Here is a 22,500-nt window from a genome sequence, read left to right as displayed (position 1 = left end):
CTCCTCACTCGTCGCACTTAAAGGGCCAATTAAGATCAGTGAACCGCGTCGCCACCGTTCACGCAATAGGTCCTTCCCTGGCGATGGTAACTAATTCGTCAGGGTGAAAAGAAATATAATCGTCCACTTACGGTTGCTAACGAGAAGTTCTCAGTATCTCGTGCATTTTTGTCGCTTAGAAAACCTACGCGGCAAGAAAATTCGCACAAAACGCTCTCATTTACTTTGAGTGGACCTTTGCATGCACATGAGCGTGAGCGAAACCAAAAAAAAGTGAATGCTTCATTTAAGGATTATTTTGTTGTAGTTACAAGGCTCTTCAAACCTCCGCCACTTTTCTTTAAACTTTCGCTGCGATTTTTAATTCTTACTCGTTTTTTTTTTTTTTTTTACATTTATTTACCATGGAGTCGGTTTCCTTGTTCATACTACATACAGGTTAAGACTACCTTTCAATATTTCGTTTGTTACCCTCACCAAACAAACAAACACAAGGGTGGCCACGCCGCACCCTCACGCTCCACGCTTTAGTAAAACATACAACGCTATTCCACGTCCTATGTACCTAGCAAACCAGTCCAAGAGGCAATCAGGCCACATATTCCCAACATTTTCTGGGCCAGGGGTCGTGGCTGCCCCCGCCGAGGACGAGAAGCAGCAAGGAATAAGTTTCATTTCATGGGCAACCGACTCAAGGAGGGAACCACGTGAGGCGCCTTTGATGCTCAGGGCTGGTGTGATTACCGACCTGGAGGAGCACGACGACGACGACGACGAGGAGGAGGAGGAGGAGGAAGGTGGTGGTGGTAGTGGTGGTGGTGGTGGGATGAAAAAAAAAAAAAAAAAAAAGATAAAAAAAGTCATGCAGAACGGCAAAGGCAACGAGGCTGGCAGAGAGCGGTGGTGTAACAAGGGGTTACGGTGCTCCACTCACACTCTGGGCATCTGGCGGCAGCAGGGCAGTGCTAGAACCCAGTGGCAGAGCCAGCGTCCCAAGTCACTCTAGGGTGCCGAGAACACAAACTCCGGCAGAGAGGAGGGAACGAGCAACGACTTGGAATAAGTTACTTCGGAGAGGCGCCGCAGAGCTTTCTTGAGCACATCAGAGAAAACATTATGCACGCAGGATTTTCTTGCTGGAGTAAAGTTTGCCGCATCACTGTAATGTCGGTGCTTTACGGTGATGGCTGACGCGACGCCCCAATTCCACCGCCAAGGAGCACACAAAAATATATACATGCAAATATATATATATATATATATATATATATATATATATATATATATATATATATATATATATATATATATATATATATATATATATGTAATTTATGTATTTACACACACACACACACAGAGAGAGAGAGAGAGAGAGAGAGAGAGAGAGAGAGAGAGAGAGAGAGAGAGAGAGAGAGAGAGAGAGAGAGAGAGCCAACACTGGGTATGAGGTGTTCCCTCCCTGCAGAGTGACAGCCGTGACGCCAACCACACCAGCAGGAGCCTCGTGGCGCCGCAACGTTACCGCGCGGCCTTGACACATGTGACACACACCGCCGCCCACGCTCCGCCCAGGCACTGCCGCTGCCACTGCCACTGGGACATAACATGAAAGTTAGACAACCAGTGGCAAATTCTAAAACCGTACTTAAGACACGAACGAAAGTTACTGAAATCTAACACAGCTTCTGGCCGAGCTTTAAGCACGCGGTGGCAGCCTGCATATACCTAATTACTCAACAGACACTAGAATGAAACAAGTCGAAACATGCATGTCATAACCAGAGGGTGCTTATCAGTATGATCTGAAACCATATCAGTACACATTGCAGAAGGTGAATATTCGTGTCGAAGTGATGGTTACCGGTGAGAAATTATCATTCACCCATCACTTACTTGACTTTCCTCTCACTCACTCCACCTCACTTACCAAAACACTGTCTTTCATTACTGTAACTCTTTTCATCATCGTCTTTACTTTCAGTTACCTCAAAGCATTTTTCTTCTGTGTTTCTCTGTTTCTCGACGTGGTCTATGCAAATATGCTTTGCTATTCGTATAATTTTCTTACATAACATTTTTTTAAGTTATTAATTCAGAACGCGCGATTCTTCTAGTCTGCGTTTTTCAATTTAAGAAGTACCATTATAACCACAATGATTTAGCAACTCTGGACAATTCTACGCGAAAAAAATATATTCTTGCATTATTATTTATTTTCCAGGAAACAGTTTCTTGTTCTGCTAAGTCAAAGGCTTTAATGCGGTCTGGTGGTTTTCTCCGTTACATAGGCAGGCAGTTAATGCTGAGTAAAGAGCGTTCTTTTCTTTGCCATGCAAGCCTGCGCCACCTAAAAAATATGATCTGCAAATGGATCTGTCTACTAACATCTCCCTTGATTCACACAGAGCAGTTAGTAACTACTTCTCATGCCCAACACATCGCACCTCCTACCTTGACACAAAATACACAGGAGAGAGAGAGAGAGAGAGAGAGAGAGAGAGAGAGAGAGAGAGAGAGAGAGAGAGAGAGAGAGAGAGAGAGAGAGAGAGAGAGAGAGAGAGAGAGAGAGGAAAGAAAAAAAAAAGGGGGGGCAAGATAAAGTAATCAGATCTGATATTCACACGTGACTGGGTAAGGAAAAAAATATTACTGAGGAGGAAAGTGATAAAAAGCTGAACTGCAACGATGGTCGTCAACTATCAAGCCAATTACTACCACCACGATTTCACGGATTAATACGCAATTAAAAATTTACCCCAATTGAGTTTATCCGATTACCTGTATACATATTTAGAGGCAAATTATGCTCACGGGCGAAAAAAAATATATATATTCATACTGAAGTTATTTGGGATGACATTTTATGAATTTTCAATAGACGAATCATCTTTTATATTTCGCGTGACAGATGTGTTGGTTTTCAGCCACTGGAAACATCTCCCGTATCATATATATATATATATATATATATATATATATATATATATATATATATATATATATATATATATATATATATATATATATATATATATATATATATACTAACCGATATGTGGGTTCACGTTCCACGTAGCGGGGAGGGTACCGGGTAAGCTTGGAGGAAGGCCGCTACCCCACGTCCGGTATGGCCACTCGTATTTGATAACATGTATTTGTTCTTGCCTCTGACCCGCTAGGCATCCCGCTACCCTCTACCCTCCCAGCAAATCGCGTGCAGTGTGGCAGCACCCTGAGAGAGAGAGAGAGAGAGAGAGAGAGAGAGAGAGAGAGAGAGAGAGAGAGAGAGAGAGAGAGAGAGAGAGAGAGAGAGAGAGAGAGAGAGAGAGAGAGAGAGAAAGAGAGAGAGAGAGAGAGAGAGAGAGAGAGAGAGAGAGAGAGAGAGAGAGAGAGAGAGAGAGAGAGAGAGAGAGAGAGAGAGAGAGAGAGAGAGAGAGAGAGAGAGAGAGAGAGAGAGAGAGAGAAAATTGTCAATGCAACACCACCACGGCAGTCACGTGATTCAGAAAGGCGTGAGGCAGTGAGGAGTGCAGAACACTAACACTTACTTTTCAGTATACAACAGCAAACCACTTACAGAAATCAGTGATATATACATAAATAGATAAATAAACAAATTTAGATAAAATAAATAGACAGAAAAATGTACGTAATATAAGTGAATGGCTAGATAGACGCGCTCACACACACACACACACACACACACACACACACACACACACACACACACACACAGTATAGTAGGCAGTAGATAGCAGCCGTCGCACAGGCTTTTAGTGTCTCCGTGCCCTCGCTATTTATTCTTGATGGTCTTTCCGTGTTTCACTGGAAACTGAAGCGCCTTCCAGTCACTATAGCAGATACACTGTGTCATAAACACCCCTTCCTGTGGCGCTATGGATGTGCTCCCCACCATCCGTCATGAGTGTGTACGTGTGTGTGTGTGTGTGTGTGTGTGTGTGTGTGTGTGTTTTATCTTGTGCACACCATCAGCGTGGTCAGTGACTGTCTGACTGCGCCACAGCATTCCATCAGGCAGGTGGCCAACGCGCCGTGACGCCCCTGTGTACCGGCAGGTGTGCGTGCCTACAGCGACAAGACGGTGGAGATCGTGGAGCTGGTGGTGCCGGAGTCCCCCAAAGATGGCGAGGACGTCACGCTCACCTGCTCGTTCCACTTGGTGGGCAAGAACCATCGCCTCTACACCGTCAGCTGGTGGCGCGGCAAGGACCAGTTCTACACGTACAAGGGCACCACCTCGCACGACCCCAAGCACGCCTACACCTTCCGCGGCATCCAGGTGAAGGTAGGCCTCTCTGATGATAAATCAATGATAAATCAATAATTTTAATGGTCCGTCTTTTTTTCTTATTAATAGTACATATAGTACATTGTTGTACATCGAGAGTCATCCTGGTGCCTGTCCATCTCAGGTGAGCTCATGTACCCAGGTACAAAGACACAAAGCGAGTCAGTCGTGGCACTTCAGTCAGCACAGTGGCAAGATGGAGGTAATTTCGTCACTACGGTGACTTCGTATTCTCAGTCACATGTGGTCACGAAAATGTCTCAGAATAGTGATCCGAAATTAAAATGAGTCCTCTCCAGCTCATAAAACTCGTCTCGATACAAAGCGTCCTCGCACAAAGCCTTTCAGCTCAGTAGGCGATCGCCTTGAGCCTTGCTGTGCAGCGAATGGGTTAAGTTCACCCTATGATAAACTCTCTTGTAAGCATGAGACACTGTGAACCCTGCGTGTCGCCACATTAGCATGAACACATTCCGTCTACTGTGAGTGGCGGGCTCCAGGAACTCATGAAAGGATGACCGTTCTCATAGTATACTTGTCAAAATAAAACATACGCACAGGGACTGCAGGAGGAGAGTCTCTAACACACGAGGTACTGGAGGATACTGATGCTTCAGTGAATATTCCATCTTGCGACTCCCAGGTATTCTTCCCTCTGCTGTACAGAGTGGCAGCCGTGCCCTGCAGGAACACTGCCACTGTTTGGAAAGATCTCCGCACAGGAACGATGAACTCTTTAAACAGCTTTCTTTTGTCTTTTTTTTTTTCAAAATAAGCTGTATTTTCATAGCACTGTAAGATCAATCTCGTTCAAATTACAAGTAGCCTTTTCTTTTATAAAATAGTGTCTTAAACGCCCAGTTTATCAACAATTTATTCAGCAACACCTGTAAAAAGATTTTCTTAAAGGAATAATTTCTTCGTTTTCAGCACACCCAGTGTTTTCATTAGCTTTTCCTTTTTTTTTTCACTTTTCATTATACAAAGCATGTTTGCATCTTGCTTTGTGGATAATTTAAACGGTGAAACATTTTATTTACACAATGAAAATCCCGAGGCGATGGTAGCAACGAATAATTGGATTGAGTGTCTTTCCTGAACACTGCACGCAAAAAGATGAAAAACTGTTATGCGCAGGTTTTGGCTGCGGTGCTGCTTGACTCGTGACGCCCAGACAGTTACAGACGAGGGTGAGAGACAACACTGGAGTTCGGTATAAGAGTTTTCTATCTCTTAAGAGAGTAACTTTCAGAATACAAATATAAAGCCATGTAATTAAATGAATCACCACATATATCGCTATCATTAGCCATCACCACTCATCACTGCAGATCAAAATTCGCTACCACCCATCAACACACATCACCATCCCTACATGTGTAGCTATCACCAACCATCACTCCCGATAGGACCCATCATCACCAACAATACACATCCCCCATCACTACCTATCACACCCCCATCACCACTCATAATAGCTCCGTCACCATTACTCACGCCTCATCACTACAAGACTACAGGAAATAAGAAGTGGTTTTGGGATGATAGTAAACTTCAGTATACAACACCTTTACCACCGAACTGCTGTAAAACTCTTTTGTGTACCCTGGAGGTCTGCGTACCCTGCCATGGGAGTCGCTGCCTTCCAGTCTCGGTTCTCGCGATAAGGCTCGTTGAGTTTATCTTTTATCCTTAAAGAGAAACACAAGTGAAGACATTGATATGTACTACAAAACGTTCTCATTGTTAGGAGGCACTAGTGGAGACTTTCTTGTGACTATGGTACTAAAACTTTGCTCCATACTTCGTTCTTTCGGACGGAGAGTAGCTGTTTTCTCCCTTTATTATCAGTCAGACACGTACACAAGTAGGGATGTTGGTATGTTAAGTACAAAAGACATTTTCATCGTTAGGCATTACTGGAGGTGCGTTCACTGTGATAAACTGAAAAAGAGCTCCATAACTCATTCGCTCTCATTGGAATGGACACCTTTTTTTTCCCTTTATCACTGCTCAAAGCTTTTTAGGTCATTAATTATACACTGATTAATGAATAATATGTGAGGCGGAATGGACTCCCCAGGCCTCTCTGAAGTGTGTCGCTCACCACCATCCGCACTGCCGCCACCACCATCACCAGCAGCCCCTAGTCACCCTCGCTACCATCCACCCCCTGCTCACCTCCTCACACCAAACCCTGCGAGCTGGATCACTTGCCTTCACCCAGGCGCTGTCGCGGCAGCTCTCTGGTACTGTGCTCGGTTCACGCCTTAAGGATTGCGAGTTCGATCCTAGCTCAAGGCAATACCTCAGTTGGAAAAGGATCTCTCTCTCTCTCTCTCTCTCTCTCTCTCTCTCTCTCTCTCTCTCTCTCTCTCTCTCTCTCTCTCTCTCTCTCTCTCTCTCGTCTAGCCAGCGTCATATGACCTCGTTTTTACAATTTGAAGTTTGCAATTACTCAATTTATCGTATCCCAGTCCAAGACCTGCCGTGAGTCCCTTCCATTGTAGCTCCAGATTGTCGCCAGCCACCCAAAACACCCCATCCCTGCCGCCAGCAACCCCGACACCCCATCCTTGCCGCCAGTCTCCTCACAGCTACAGCGACACAGCCCCGTCAGGACAATTAGACCTAAGTCCCCTTTCCATCAACTATCACAACCGTCAAATGCCTCCTTTCCATATCCCAGTCGAGCCTCATATCGTTCCATCTCTACTCTCAGCTTAGTCCTGTCATCAGCACTTCTATTACTCAAATTATGTTCTAGCTTCTTCAACAGCTCTCTCTCTCTCTCTCTCTCTCTCTCTCTCTCTCTCTCTCTCTCTCTCTCTCTCTCTCTCTCTCTCTCTCTCTCTCTCTACAAATTCTAATGCTCATTCTACTACTGGTCCTGATCCTGCCTGTCTTTATTTCAGCACATCTGTCTCTCTTCACTCAAGCTCTACTCATTCCGCCACGTGTGTTTCTGACATTATCTCTCTTCTTTCTCACAAACTCTAATGCCCACCCTGCTACAGGTGCTAATCCTGCTCCTGCCTCACCTCCATGTCTCTGTCTCACCCTTCTCTAATCACAATAATTTTCACCCTGCTAACAGTTCCAATTCTGTCTACCACATACTTTTTTTTCTGTTCCTTCAATCACAATAATTCTGACCCTATCAAATTTGAAAATACTGAAAATTTTTTTTTTTATAAGTCTTTTGGTGGACTCTTTAGAAACACTGTTTTCTTCATAAGTTATCATCTGTGCATCACTGAGCTCAGGGATTCTTTCATGACAAAAAAAAAAAAAAATCCACGTTATACTTATCAACAGGCGTTCATACAATCAACAACAGATCATGAATCACCCTGACTCTGGTTCTTCCTCCTTACCTCCCCCTCTTCCAGTCACAATAATTATCGCTCTACTAACAGTAATCATGTCTCTGCTCCACCATCACTCCCTCTGCCGAGTTCCAACCCAGTCGCAAATCTGTATTTCTTTCCCCCTTCCGTGGAGCACAACCCAGCCGTCAGTTTTGTTACCAGGGAAAACAAATTGGCTTCGCATGTAAACGGCAAAAATTAAGTTTTGTGAGACATGCGTTCTAGTTTTTTTTTTTTTTTCTTTTTTTTTCAGGCCTGTATTCCAGTTTTATATTTTGTGGTAATTTTTATTTTTAGATCTGTTTCCGCTTATCATGCTTGAAAATTTGTTGTTTTTTTAGTCTTTTCGTGGACTCTTTAGCAACACTGTTTTTCTTCACAAGTTATCATCTGTGCATCACTGAGCTCAGGGATTTTTTTTCATGACAAAAAAAAAAAAAAATCCACGTTATACTTATCAACACGCGTTCGTTCGATCAACAACAGATCATGAAATAATTAATAAAAACACGCTGATGAAGCCTAATCATAAAAAATTTCATGGACAAATGAACAAAAAATAAGTGAAAAGCATAACTCCATTTTTTTTTTTTCATTTTTTGCACAGACAATCATGATCCACGAGGGAAAATATTCAAGGTTTCCGCCGACGGATAGGCTTTAAAAACATTCATACCAGTATTTAACAGCAGACAGATGGCACTGAGGGAAAATTTACGCGGACGTAGGATAGTGTTTTTATGATGATACCACTGCCTTTCAATTAAAGCCCAGGTTTGCTACGGCGCTGCAGTGCAAAATACAACTAGCCGTTGATATACATCAAATGTAAAGTGTGACAAGAGCAGCTGCCGTCAGTACAGTACCAGGGGCAGGTTTACAAGCCCACCACAGTAGTGTCTGATCACAGCGACGCCTTGCTCGACTGTGTGACTGCTACACTGACGCTGACAGAGACCATACATGAAGGAAATAAAAGTGAAGTAAGATGCAAGGGAGAATCTTCGAGTAAAAAAAGATTCCATGCGAGTTTAGCGACTATGCATTGTGTCTTAATTAATGGAAAGATAATACTAATCATGTTAACGATGCTGCGCTATGAGAACGGCTCCACTGGACGCACTGAGGCACGTGACAAGAGATGGGATTGGAGAGACGATAGATCTTCGTCAGTTTATCAAATATCTCTAAATATTCTATGATGTTAATCTGGTTTTTGATCCTCCTTCCAGGTGGACGAGTCAACAGAGAGGTCTGTGGTGCTCAAGAACGTCTCGGAGGAAACATCCGGGATCTTTAAGTGCGAAGTGATGGGCGAGGGTCCCTCCTTCCGCACGGCTGTGGAGACCAAGGCGATGAACGTCGTAGGTGAGTGGAGGAAAGGCACGATAGAGCCGATTCTGTCAGACTGCAGGAGTGTGCGGAGTGGAGGGGGAGGGACGTGAATTCATTTATCACAACCAAGGACTGGCTAAAGAAAAGTCGCTCCAGCGCGCGTGTGTGTGTGTGTGTGTGTGTGTGTGCACAAAAAAAAATAAATAAAATTAATTAATTAATTAATTAATTAATTAATTAAAAATGATAAATAAATAAATAAATACACAAAATAAAATAAAATAAAATAAGTAAATAAATAAGCAAATAAATAAGCAAATAAATAAAATAAAATAAATTAATTAATTAACGTTATAGTAATTCATAAACAGTTCCTGTCTCCTATTTTTACACGGCTCACCCATTTCCCAAGTTCTTCCTGTTCTTTACAGTAACACCAAAACTGGTGGAGATCCACACACGGCCGTTCCTCGATCCTCCAGTGTTCCACATCGGGGAGCGAGTCAACCTCAACTGTACAGCGACCGGCGCCAAGCCGCGTGCACACCTCGTCTGGGAGATCAACGGCCAGCCGGTGAGCACACCTGCTGTCATTCTCTTCTGACTTCATTATGTTGGTCGCTGCCGCGCGGGGTTCAGATATTAACTACACTGCTTCCTTGTCCAGGTGAAAGAACAAGTGTCTCGATACCCAGACTTCGAGGACCAGAGGGGCCGCGTCACTTCGACCGTCAGAATCAGCTGGGAACCCCCGGCGTACTTCCTTAAAGGCATAGCCCACGTAGCATGCCACGCGCTGGTGGGCGGCCACACCACCACCGCCACCAAGGAGATCTATCTTGACCCCGCCTCTAGCGCCGCCTTCAACCACCAGTACGCTTCCGCAGGTAAAGTACCCACTACAGTGGTACGGTAACCTCGCCCTCACACCCTGTAGACGATTATTTACTTCCAGACCTTAAGCTCTCTGTAACATGATACTCTAGTGGCGAAGCTGCCGCGTACCTTTAACAAGTTCCATTTCTTTGAGAATATCTTGTTAACAATTTCTTTATGGTTATTTAAATCACAGATTCAGTGCCTTCATCGCCCACTGTAGGGTGCCCATGAAATGTTGATCAGGGGCTAGGCAGGTCAGTCATCCAAAATAAGGCTAATTGTGGATGAGGGAGCAAAACTCCAGTCACACAGTTGGGCTTAGCGCTCCTGTGAGTACTGTAGTCTGGCCCCGGCTTTATTGTGGCGGCAGCCTCTTCCCTTCCAGCAACTGGAAACTCGCCACATACACATTGGTCTCCGGGAGAACGTTTACTGTACGTACCAAGAAAGGACTCTGGTTTATGACGCCTCCAGCTCAATTTCGTTTGATGTCCCTTGTGTGAGCAAGTGGATGTAACTCCGCTGTGTTCCCTCCCAGCCTGGAGCGACAGCGAGGGTCACCAGATAAATATTCCGTCATAGATCGCACAAAGACAGGAAAAAACCGAAATTACGAGAAAAGGTCACACGAAAATATCAAAACTGCTTAAACAAGCATAGCGAGTTATGAAGACTTAAAAAGAGATCCTGAAATAAACAGGCACAAAATGAAAATGTTTAAAGTTATATCGTTAACAGTGAAAGTTAGATTTTCAAAACTGATCATCCAAATTTTTTGAGGTGAAAAACCCAAATAAAGGTATCATTACAAAAAGAATTAAAAGGTCAGCAGTGTAGGATGAAAAGTAGTAACGTCTGTGATTAATGCATCATCAGAGCTCCGACTCATGAACGTCACCAAATTAAGAAGCTAACAAAGGACAAAGGGAAAAAGTCACAATAGAGGGAGGAAACCAAGCGATGACAATGGAACACCATGTCAACAAAACTTGACAGAGACTGGCAATGCATCTTTGTCCACCACTGGAACTGTAGCGGCTGCTTTCATGTATCTACTACTACTATTATTACTACTACTACTACTACTACTATTACTACTACTACTACTACTACTACTACTACTACTACTACTACTACTACTAATAATAATAATAATAATAATAATAATAATAATAATAATAATAATAATAACACTACTACTACTACTTCTACTAGTACTAGTATCCTTTTTGTTTAAAAAAACATCGATGCTTCCAATCATCACCAATCTTTCCAGATATACTACTACTACTACTATATGTACTCCTACCACCGCTACTGTTACTACTACTACTACTACTACCATTGCTACTGCTACTAACACTACTGCCACTGCTACAACAACAACAACAACTAATACTAATACTATACACACACTCACACACAAAAAAAAAAAACATTCGCAGCACATGATGAAAGAGCACGTTTCTTACACGACATGAAAAACAACACTCATTTTTTTATGTTCCTAGTCTTCATGTGTCCTTACGCTGCACCTTCTCCCGCAGGATGTCAATTGCCGACCACTTGGGCGATCCTGAGTCTGGCGTCCTTCCTTCTCGCCCGCCCCTTCCCTATAGGACGCCACCGGCCCTAGTCTCTGGCAGCGGGAGGGAAACTCATGGAATGCTTAGAGAACCGCGAGGAAAAATAACACAAGAACGCCCTTTTGCAGTCTTCAGTGAGTCTCAGCTTGCCACGACCATTCATCACCGCGCGGCTGCTGCATGACGCACTGAATCAAGCTAACGCGGAGGGAGGGAAGGAAAGAGAGGCTAGGATGGGAGCAAGGCCACATTCAGTAGGAACTGCGCGGTGTCGCCTGGCCGCACAACTGTCACGTGACACACTTTCATCAACAGAAACATTAAATTGTTAGATAGGTGATTCATTCTCACTGTAATGCTTTATTTCGCTTATGTGAAGCCGACCGCCCAGTGGAGAGCGCAGCATGTGGTTCAGGGAGTGCCAATGACGGTCTGATAACAAAGCCACATGATCTTTCGATGAGCTCCTTGGCCTCGCTCCGTATCTTTGCCTTCCAGCGAGCTGAACATTGCTTGGATCGGTGAAAGACGTGCCCCAACATGTGTGTGTGTGTGTGTGTGTGTGTGTGTGTGTGTGTGTGTGTGTGCGTACACGCATGAAAGCCTGAAAGGTTTTTAGCTGCGTGCGTAGTACCATGACGGTTGTGCTGCTTTGTGAGTGAGGTGGAACAGGGTGCGCATCGTTCTATTCTACGCTGCCAAAAGTAATACTCAGCTTGACATGTCGGAGTGAAGAGGAACTCAAAACCGCAAAGCTTGGAAAGGATTGTGTCGCTCATGGGGAGCCGCCACCCTCTCAGTGGTCGTGCATATTCTTACTATGAAGTGGAAGCAAACTGACGACGGGACAAACGAAGGTCTCTACTGTGAGTGGTGCCGCCCCGTCCCCTTCGCTGTGCCTCAGACGCTTAATCGTCGGGACGATGTCTATCAGCTAGCAAGTCTAAACACGCGTTAGGAACCAAAAATTAACCCTTTTTTAGTACTCAAATGCGGCTTCCTAAGAATCGTCGAGCAAGGCAAGTTGTCAATAATGGGAAAAAATTTCTAACACGTGGTTAGCTTGAGGCGAGCGGCAGTGGAGGGCCCTCGCGGCGGTCTAGGAACTGACGGACCAGATAACGCGTCCAAAGACTTTTGAATTCCGAATAGAGGATCTCTCTCTCTCTCTCTCTCTCTCTCTCTCTGTGTGTGCTACATTTGGCTGACATCTCTGATCGTTAGCAGTAATGTCTATATATTAAAGCTAGACCGCGTTATTATACCAAAGTGTTAACGTTTCAGTTGACATCACTACACGCTGAGCGGAAACCCGTCGTTCTAGTGTTGTTCTATAATAAATCAAACTCAGAAACCACACCACAGCTATAACAAAAATAATATAAAGTAAATGTTTGTGACTTTTTTTTTTTTCATTAGTTCAACATCAACATCAATATATCATTTATTGGCCTTATGCGAGTCTAGTCCGTCTTACCCGCACATTCTCCTGAAGACAACCACAGGGGATGGCGACGGCAGTGAATCTAAATTAGGATAAAGAAGGATGAAAACCATCATAAGCGAAATAAAATTTAACAACAGAAGACATCAGCTCAATAGCTCTTGACAACCTCCATGACGTCCTCCATACATTTATTTAGGCTTCGCATCTGAGTGGCATGTCCCAAGGCCGCGGTGTGCTCAGACCGTGGCAGCGACGTCACGTTTTCTTTGTTCACCCTGACTGACTTAGCTGACGTGACAGCCCTTCACTTCTCCGTGACGTATTTTGCTCAAAGCCTAGTACTACCTGAGCCTCACAGTGGAACAGACAATTTAAAAGACACCAGACGAGAAAAGTTGGTGCTAAAGACACCTGAAGTGAAGAGTCTAACTTTAAAGGAATTGGAAAACTAAAGCTACCTTGGTGTCAGAAAATTAAAGTAATGAAAAGGATCGCTTAAACAGCTCTTTCAACACCTTACCCTCCAAAACTTAAATATTCGTATGCTATGAGAGCAGGGAAGGCAAGTCCCCCGTTACTGAGCCGCGGTGCCGGGCAGAGCCTCGCCAGGCCCACAACGCTCTGCCAGCGGCACCATATACCCGGACTCACGGATACACATTCTGCAACACACGCCTCCCAAGATACGCAGTTTTACCCTGAGTACCGTCGCTGTGTCCTCCCGCTTCCTGGGGTGCGGCTCCCGCCCGCCTCCCCCGTAGCGCACTTATAATCATTACTGCACATACCTGTACATACGTAAAAATATATACCTCTCACTTTACATCATTCTTCATGTGTATGTATCCTACCCAATAGATCATACCCAGTCTTGTATAAACAATAAAGAGTACATTGTGTATATGTAGTGAAGGTTGTTTCTTTCTTATCTGAGCCAAATGTGTCAGTTCATTCTGCACCTCCCTGTCCCTCGCACCCACCCTCGACACCACGGCCACGCCGTGTCGCGGCTGTCTCCCCCTACCTGAAAGTCCTTGGACGTACGTCAGAGAAACATGAGGACTGGCCATCGCCTCCTGTAGTCGTGACACAGTCTTGTTGGGCTTCATGTTTGTTACTTTAAGGCAGACTCACGGAAATTTGCTAAATTTGCTAGTTAAACGTTAGTTTTTATTTCATCCATTAATAATATTACACTCCCAATGTGTCACCAATACAAGGAGGGTGGCCAGCCTGTGTCCTGGAGTTATGTATCCCCGAGCGGTCCCCGGGGCCAGGCTGGGGGACGGCCGAGCACACACCGCTTCAGTTGTCTTTTGTTAGTTTTTTTACTGAGCCGGAAATGAAAGCTTTCATAACAGGGACAGATCGGGACAGATGGCTTGACTCATGATTTGTACATAAATAAAGAGAAGCAACAACACTAAGATGTACGGTTTCGCTTCACACCGAAGCCAAAGCTTCTTAATACAGTAAAACATGATGTCAATTGTCACTTGCTCTTCCATAGATAGGGACAATTTTTTCAGCACATTTACAACACAGTGTTACGTTACGATGAGCATAGAATGTGTTACCAACACGCTTAGTCCCGTTCCTTTTGTTTCCGAACTTTTGATTTGTGTATTCTGTCACCTCAGACACGTTTGTACAAGCTTCCCCAAAAACCTGATGGAGAAACCATGTGTTTTCAAATATGTCAATAAAGAAGATGAGTCTGCCCTGTATTTGTTGATCCTTCCTCTGCTCCTCCCGTGACACACGAGGGTTACTCCTGGCCACTATCACCAGGCGCCATATGACCCCATTGTGCGGAGCACAGTGGGGTCATATGGCTACCTTAATCGAATCATACTTGGTCCGACCGCCGTTCCCGCGCTTGGATAAGAAGCGCTGTACTAGACGGAAGACAATCCCCCCTAAGGGGACAACGACAGGATAGCGGGTTAAAACCAGCACTACTCACACCCACCGTCATTGAAGACGGCATGAGCGATGCGAAACCTACTTACCATGCTCTAACCCGGTAGGATTCCGGCTGAGGACACCATCCTCGGACCAGGCGGTTGGCTACCTTCCACAAGGCCCGCCGCAGTATGAAACATCATTAGCAAGTATGACGCCACCTGCGATAGCGCCTCAGGCCTTTGGAACGAGCACAGAGGCAAAGTGCCCGCCCTCAAGCCTAGGGGGGGGATTGGCACCGCATCCGCATCGTATACCTCTGATTAAAACCGTGAACCCGCTGGGTTTCTGCAGGAACTGCGCTGCCGTGCCCGCAGCGGGCCGTCATCCCTGAAGCGCCAGCGTGACTACTATAGCCCAGGCTAAGTGGGTTTGGCGATGGGACTCAGCGAATCACGCCGACTGCCCCCACCCAAACGGGATAGAAAACCCGAATGGACAGGAAGATTCCGGATCAGTGAAGCTGTTAAGGGAACTGAAGCCTGACGGAACCCCATTACTCTACGGCCGTATGATTAAGGGAGGATAGAATCCAACTCCCCGCCTCACGTCCGTCTCGTTGGGAAGCACTTTAGCCAAGGGACCAAACCCGAACCATAAGGTTTGTTCCCACGTTACCAATGGGCGCTACGTGGAGGCAGACTCCCCCTGTAACTATAATTCTCAAGTAGGGTTTTCACATCACATAAGGAGGTGCGGCACACTGTCAAACCTAGGCCCTACAGGAGTCATAGCTACTCCCAGTTAATCAATCAGTCAATCAACCTCTATCATTCTTATTCCATTTATCTTGTTAAATCAAGAGTTAACCAGTACTTTCACTTTTTTCATTCCCTTCACTTCACAGGTAAATTATGAATCCTCTGCCTTTTTCTGTTTTTCTCTAACTACGAGTCACACTACTTTAAGAAAGGAGTATCATAAGACCTCTGGAACTGAATTGCTCTAATCACTTGGAACTTACTTCTGTTGTACCAATTTTGGGATAGGCAGTTAAGAAGGCTCTTCAATGTGTGTGTGTGTGTGTTGTGTGTGTGTGTGTGTGTGTGTGTGTGTGTTTACATGTACGTTTTACACTGAATACTTCGCAAACATGACTTGAGACGCAAAAAGGGAAAAAGAAAATTAAAGTAATTTTGGCAAAAGTAAACTGTGTGTGTGTGTGTGTGTGTGTGTGTGTGTTGCAGTTCAGTTCAAACAATTATTGGAAACAGTCATTCATAACATAGCAATCAGAGAAACGTGAAAATATTCTTGAAACCTTTAAAGGAAAGAGTGAAGCGTGGTGGGAAGGGAAGAGGAAGAGGAAGAGGAGAGGAAGAGGAAAAGGAGGAGGAGGAGGAGGAGGAGGAGGAGGAGGAGGAGGAGGAGGAGGAGAAATCTTTAGTAGTGGTGGTCGCTGTAGAGATATATAGACTACGAACCTTATGAATAAATTGAGGAATTATGTTAAACGTTTGGTGACTGATTTAGCGAACGTAATATAAGAGACGTGAGTGGCAACATGAAGAGAGAGAGAGAGAGAGAGAGAGAGAGAGAGAGAGAGAGAGAGAGAGAGAGAGAGAGAGAGAGAGAGAGAGAGAGAGAGAGAGAGAGAGAGAGAGAGATAACTCACGCACGAAATGTGACAGTATTCGTAGAAGTCAAAACCAATAATTATTCAACAGCCACGAAAGAAAAAATGACAAGTACACAGAAAACGGAAAATTAGCCCAAATTCACCAGGTACATTTAGATCGCGGCGATAGTGTGCATCTCTTCCCCGAACACGCTGCCCCTTCCTCTGACCACCACCACCACCACCACCGCCACCGCCAGTCACGCCACGACAACTGACATGCAATGATACGATAAAATGATGAAAGAATCGCTTAATTTTAGGAATTGAACGTTCACTTTCTTACTTTTTTCATTACTAAGAGAGTTTATGGAGGTCTAGACAAAGCAGCAGATTGGTCAAGATAACCGTACCCTGACACACGTTATTTAGAGGTAAATATTTACTAATGCACTTGTATTTTGCCTTCCTAGTTAGACTTAGGAAGGTTTGCGAAATATGTGTGTAAAAACTCAAAAGTTAAATGTATACTACTAAAAAACAGGAGATGACTATACTTGTAGAATTATTAATGAGATTATCCTGAAATCATCTTACACTTCCTTCCCACTGTACACTACCCAATGTAATTAATACTTCTGAACCATACCTCTAATTCACACAGATAAAAATGCTTCCTAAAGATCAAGTGATAAATGATTAATTAATGGAAGGACTAGCTGATTGGTTGACTGATTGGCTGGCAGTTTGATGAGCTTATCAGGTGATTGCTAGATTGATATAACAATGCCATAACAACCAAATGAGAGCCAAACGAGGATAGGCGTGGGACATTTATTACGTGAACGAGACAGGACGAGACAGAAGCACCAGTGTGATGAGAATACATAGATCACGAGTGTCAAACATGGATGGTCTTAAGTGGCCCGCGAGGTGACAAGTCATTTTCAACTCAACACTCTAACTGTTACAGATGAGGAAACGACAAAACTGCTAAGGCGTAACCTAATAATATTTGCTTATTATCTGCATGACATCGATTGTTTTCGTATCAAAACTGCTAGCAATAACGCTCTTTTATTGATAATTTTAATAAATGAGCATCACAAATCCGTTTCAAGCCGACACTGACAGGGATAGGGTGGGAAACAGGCACGAGTTACTGTTGAGGAAGTCAGCTGGTTACTCGTTTATATTACGTATTGGTAGTGCTGCTGTTTGACCAAGGTTTGTTACTTTATGGCAGAGATCCTCTTGTTGTATGCCTGTGTCATGTGGTTTACTGCGTGGCTAATAAGTGCGATGTGTAGTTTATTGTGGTATTGTGTGTTTATGTTTGGGTGATATGAGTTGTTGTGTGGCTCTTGTGAGTAAATCGGTGTGGTATCGTCTGTTGTGTGGCTGGTGTGATGGGCGGCATGATGTGGCTTTGTGTCCATGGTGTGGCTGGGTGCTATGTGTAGCGTGGCTGGTTAGGTGTGGAGGATGCGATGTTGGTTGTAGTGTGGCCAGGTCTGATGTTGGTTGTGGCCTGGCTGAGTGTGGTGTGACTGAGAGTGACCTGGGTTATTGTGAGGCTAGTTGCCCTGTGTGGCGTGATATACAAGTAACTGTAGCGTGAGTAGGGGTGATATGAGATGCGCTGTTGGGTGTGACGTATAGTGTGGTCGGCTTTGTGTGGTGTGGCTGAATTCTTTGTAATATTTTATTCATTTATTTATGTTTTTAGATAAGACCAATTTTACACGTGTAAGATTAGATGAAACAAAATATTGTATTCTTGGTAAATCGGAATGACCACTAAAACAGGATGTAAACTTCACTCTTGCCGGTTTGTAATTACAAAATCACTAATGTCCCACGAGACCATAACCACGTGCAGAACTAGCTCTCAAAATTATTTGAATTTGACACCCCTGGAGTAAAATAACATACCGCACTTCCTGTGTTTAGCGTTTTCCCTCAATCTTTTGAGTCGAATGATCAACAAAGAATATACCAATTGTTACATTTTGTAAGATGTTCAGAAGCTCAGACGACTTAAGGTCGAGAGAAAGCGTGACGCAGCGGAAGTGAGTGCAGGTTCTGACCACAGCAACGTCTAGTAAGCGGTGAGCTATGGTTCCTCTTGTACGACTGGACGGCGAAGATGTCGGGGATCCGTGACTCAATGACTGGGTTGACTCACCGCAACACCGAAGTCACATGGTGCTACATGAGAAATATTTGCTCATTTGCTCCTGGAAGCTGACGAACACCGAACCTGTAGCTACAGGCAGATCAGAGAGAGAGAGAGAGAGAGAGAGAGAGAGAGAGAGAGAGAGAGAGAGAGAGAGAGAGAGAGATTGTTTGATAAATTTATTGCGCACAAGGCAGGCGTCAGACTATATATACGATCAAAAAATAGAAGTTTACAGAAGAACAATAGTAAAACAATAAGAACAAGAGAGAGAGAGAGAGAGAGAGAGAGAGAGAGAGAGAGAACCCTGCAGTTACAGGCAGGTCATCAGAGGCGGCGGCGCTGTTTGTGTGCGTGTGGCGGAGCGGTCGTAACGATTCTGTAGTTACTAGAAGTATTGCATGACTATTATTACGCTGAGACTTACGAGACCTGTACTTCCTGTATTAGCACTGCATGAACAAGAACATAAGAAAATAAGGAGATTACAAAAAGGACAGCTGGTGTACATAAAACAGCTCTTAAAGACTTAAAAATTACAATCCGCCATCATCATCCATAAATTTACCAAATCTCCTCCTGAAACAATCTATTGTCTGTGCACTTGCCACGTCCTTATTTTATTTCCTCTGAGCCAGTAGTAGTAGTAGTAGTACCACCCTGACAGACAAATGCTTCTCGTGCAATAACTCCTGACCGTTTTATCAATCTGTCATATGTTAGCTAGGAATGTTTACACCAGACCGTTCTCAACGCAACCACTGAATTTACGTAGCTACAGGAAGCCACAAAAGTGTCTTTCCTCCACAATGTACTGGCCGACGGGACCAGCCCTGCGCCACCCTTGCTCTCCCCTCGTCTGCATCCAGTTGGCTGGTTCTGAAACAATCATGGACGCCCCCAAACTCCAGCCACCTTTTCCCCTCGAAGAGATTATGTTCCTTCCTTCTCTCTCTCCTTTTTTATTCCGGCAAATGGACACAGACCACAAGGGCTGTAGATTAAACGGGGAAGTAAAGGGTTGTGGCTCAATGCAACGCCAATAGACGAGGAGGAAAGGCTGAGGAACAGAGGTTAATTTAGTGATTGAAGTGATGTGATGGTCCTTTACAGCAATACGTCTTTATCTTCTTTAAGGGAAACTGCCCTAGCGGTTCCACTCATTATATATTTAGGCATTTGCCATGAACACACATGAACGCTATTCTTTTATTTATTTATTTATTTATTTATTTATTCATTTATTTATTTATTTAGTTATTTTTATTTATTTATTTAGTTATTTATTTATCTTTTTTATTTATTTATTTACCTATTTATTTATTTATTTATTTTTTTTTTTTTTTTGTAAGGAAAAAATGGGTAAAATATTAAGGCCTTCTGCTTACTGTTAGTGGGTGACTGCTGTAATCTGGAAGGCAAGTAGAAGATAAAACCAGAGAATGTATAAAACAAGGCAGGAAAGGGGCGCTGGAAGGGTTCCCAGAGAGACCGAATATTTTCTCTCATCTCCTGCATGACTTGGTCCCCATTCACCTGCACTATGGCTGAGACGCGAGGGGCCGACCGCGGGGAAGGGACCTTTATTAATGGTCCACACAGAATAGACACTGAAATCTTATCGCTGCATGTTCTCTTCATCCGTGTATTGACAATGGGCTGTGTGTCGTGGGCGAGAGGGTGTGCTGGGAAAATCTCCATCATGCATTTATTTATATATTTATTCACTGATCTTATTTGTTTATTTATTTATTTGTTCATTTATACATATATTTACTTATTCATTTTATCATTCCATTTCTCTTATTATTTTTTTTTATTATTATCATTTTCATTCTCATCCCTGCTCCTCCTCCTGCTCTTCCTCTTCCTGTTTCTTCTTCTCCTTCTCCGCCTCCTCCTTACGTATAAAGAAGACCAGGTACATAACAATGGTGGGGAGGGAAAAGAAACTTAACTGACCACCAAAGAAAAAAAAAAAGCATAGATAATTTTCACCCGTCACTATAAACTAATACTGAACATGTATGTCACGTGCACCCACAACTGCAGGAAGGAACGCAGGGATGTTACCACTCACCGCTCGTGACTGAATTGACTGACACCCGCACGACTCGAAACAATAAAACCCAAACATGAACGAACCGAAACGCAAACTCAAGATTTACGAGGAAGAGTCCGAGGAACACACGTACTGTAGCATTAAAAAGAGAGGCAGAAAGAGAAATAACAGTGTAGTGGGTAGTGTTTACATGCACCAAGTTTAAAAGGCAGAAAAATAATAACAGAGCTGAGAAGCAAGCAAGTTAGATGCAAGTTGAAAAGGAAAGAAAAGAACAACACTGCTGAGAAGTTGAAAGTCGGTTAGAAAGGCAGAAAGACAAGTAACAGCGATGAGAAGTTAGAAAGCCCAAAAAATAAATAAGCAAATGAATAAATAAATGAAACAAAATAAAAGTGCTGATGATTAAGCGAGTTAGAATGAAATTAGAAGAGTAAAAAAAAAGAATAACAGGGCTGAGAAGTAGGTAAGTTAAAAGTAAGTTAGGAAGGCAGAGAAAAGAACAACAGTGCTGGGAAAGTTTGGAATAAGCTAGAAAGGCAGAAAGAGAAGTACCGGTGATGAGGGCAGTGTTTACAAGCACCAAGATAGATTTATGGAGGAAGTTGATGAAAACCTGTTCGGGCAAAGAGCGAAGTAGTTTGAGTGCCGCGGCAACTTGATACATGGGGTAGAAAATCGGGCGGAACATCAAGTATTCATAAGATGTGTGTCAGTATCTCCTCTGCTTCATATCGGTAACTTCACCCTCGTGTTTGACCTCCGATAACAGGGGGAGGAGAGTGAAAGGAATTTTGAAACAAGAGAGTTCATGCTCAGAATTCATAAGTCGAGCAGAGCAAGGCGGTAACAGCCATGGCCAGCCCCTCCCCCGCCCCCGCCGCGGCTCTGCATCTCATTATCCCGCAGACTACGAATGCTATGGAACGATCTTCGCATATCACACTAAGCCCTTTTACTGCACGCGTCTTACTTTCCCCCCAGTTTATAATCAACTGCTAAAGAGGAAATTCAGGCAGCAAAGCAGACGGGATCAGAAGAAACACTGGCACGCACGACTCCCTGCAACCTGAGACTACTTTTGCGAGGAAGAAAACGTCGACTCGGGTCTTGCCTTCAAAAAAAACTACGAAATAGTTAAGCCAAACATCCACGAGGCTAAATGTACTACAGACCTTACTAAGTATAAAAACTGCTAGTATCTGTGTAGAGCCGATTACAGACTTTCTTGACAGCTGTATGCATGATTACAGACTGTCTTCACCATGACACCATCAGACCTACCTAGAAGTCTTTATATCTGGTGAGGTCTGGGAAAAAATGTCATTATATTGCGAGATATTAGTTGCCTTTCATTTCTTACTTCTCTCGTTAGTAATTTTCATATTTCTAACTAGTACCTACAAACATAGCTGGCATTACAAGTTTTTTTTTTATTCAGAAGCGGAAACATTGATAGAAAGAAAAAAAAAGATGATTACATACTGCTAAGCCGTTATACTAACAAAAATGTGAAAACATGTACCTATCTGGTACACATCAATTTCACATTTCCACGAGGACGATGATCGAAAAAAAAAAAAAAAACATCTATCAGAACTAAACGATTTCCTCCCCATCTCTGAAGAGAGAGCCAGACAAAGTATAAAGACCAATAAGCACTCCTTGTCTCATCCCATTTTCTAGCGGTGGCAGGCAAGGAAGGGAAGGAGGGGATGGAAGGGAGGCAGGGGGTCGCTATTTGGCGGGCGTCTCTCCGCAAAATGCACATTATCATCAGCTAACCATTCAGGGCAACATCGATTT

The 22,500-nt window shown here is 43.8% G+C and overlaps 1 protein-coding gene and 1 long non-coding RNA gene across 3 annotated transcripts in view; one reads left to right on the top strand and one right to left on the bottom strand.

Annotated features, from left to right (window-relative positions):
* The window catches only part of LOC135100460 (uncharacterized), a 16,806-nt gene extending 2,156 nt beyond the window's left edge, over positions 1 to 14,650 (top strand). The window contains exons 3-7 of the mRNA XM_064003378.1: positions 4,080 to 4,309; positions 8,916 to 9,051; positions 9,450 to 9,592; positions 9,686 to 9,905; positions 11,445 to 14,650. Of these exons, the coding sequence (XP_063859448.1) occupies positions 4,080 to 4,309; positions 8,916 to 9,051; positions 9,450 to 9,592; positions 9,686 to 9,905; positions 11,445 to 11,533 (818 nt within the window). The 3' untranslated portion in view covers positions 11,534 to 14,650. The remainder of the gene's footprint in view (positions 1 to 4,079; positions 4,310 to 8,915; positions 9,052 to 9,449; positions 9,593 to 9,685; positions 9,906 to 11,444) is intronic.
* Positions 1 to 22,500, bottom strand: part of LOC135100461 (uncharacterized) — a 291,394-nt gene that overhangs the window by 224,778 nt on the left and 44,116 nt on the right. The gene's annotated exons all lie outside the window — the stretch shown is intronic.

Source organism: Scylla paramamosain, chromosome 5 (assembly GCF_035594125.1).
Source record: "Scylla paramamosain isolate STU-SP2022 chromosome 5, ASM3559412v1, whole genome shotgun sequence".
NCBI classification, from domain to species: Eukaryota; Metazoa; Arthropoda; class Malacostraca; order Decapoda; family Portunidae; genus Scylla; species Scylla paramamosain.
Note: the sequence above shows the minus strand (reverse complement) of the source record. Positions and strands in the feature narration are given on the sequence as shown.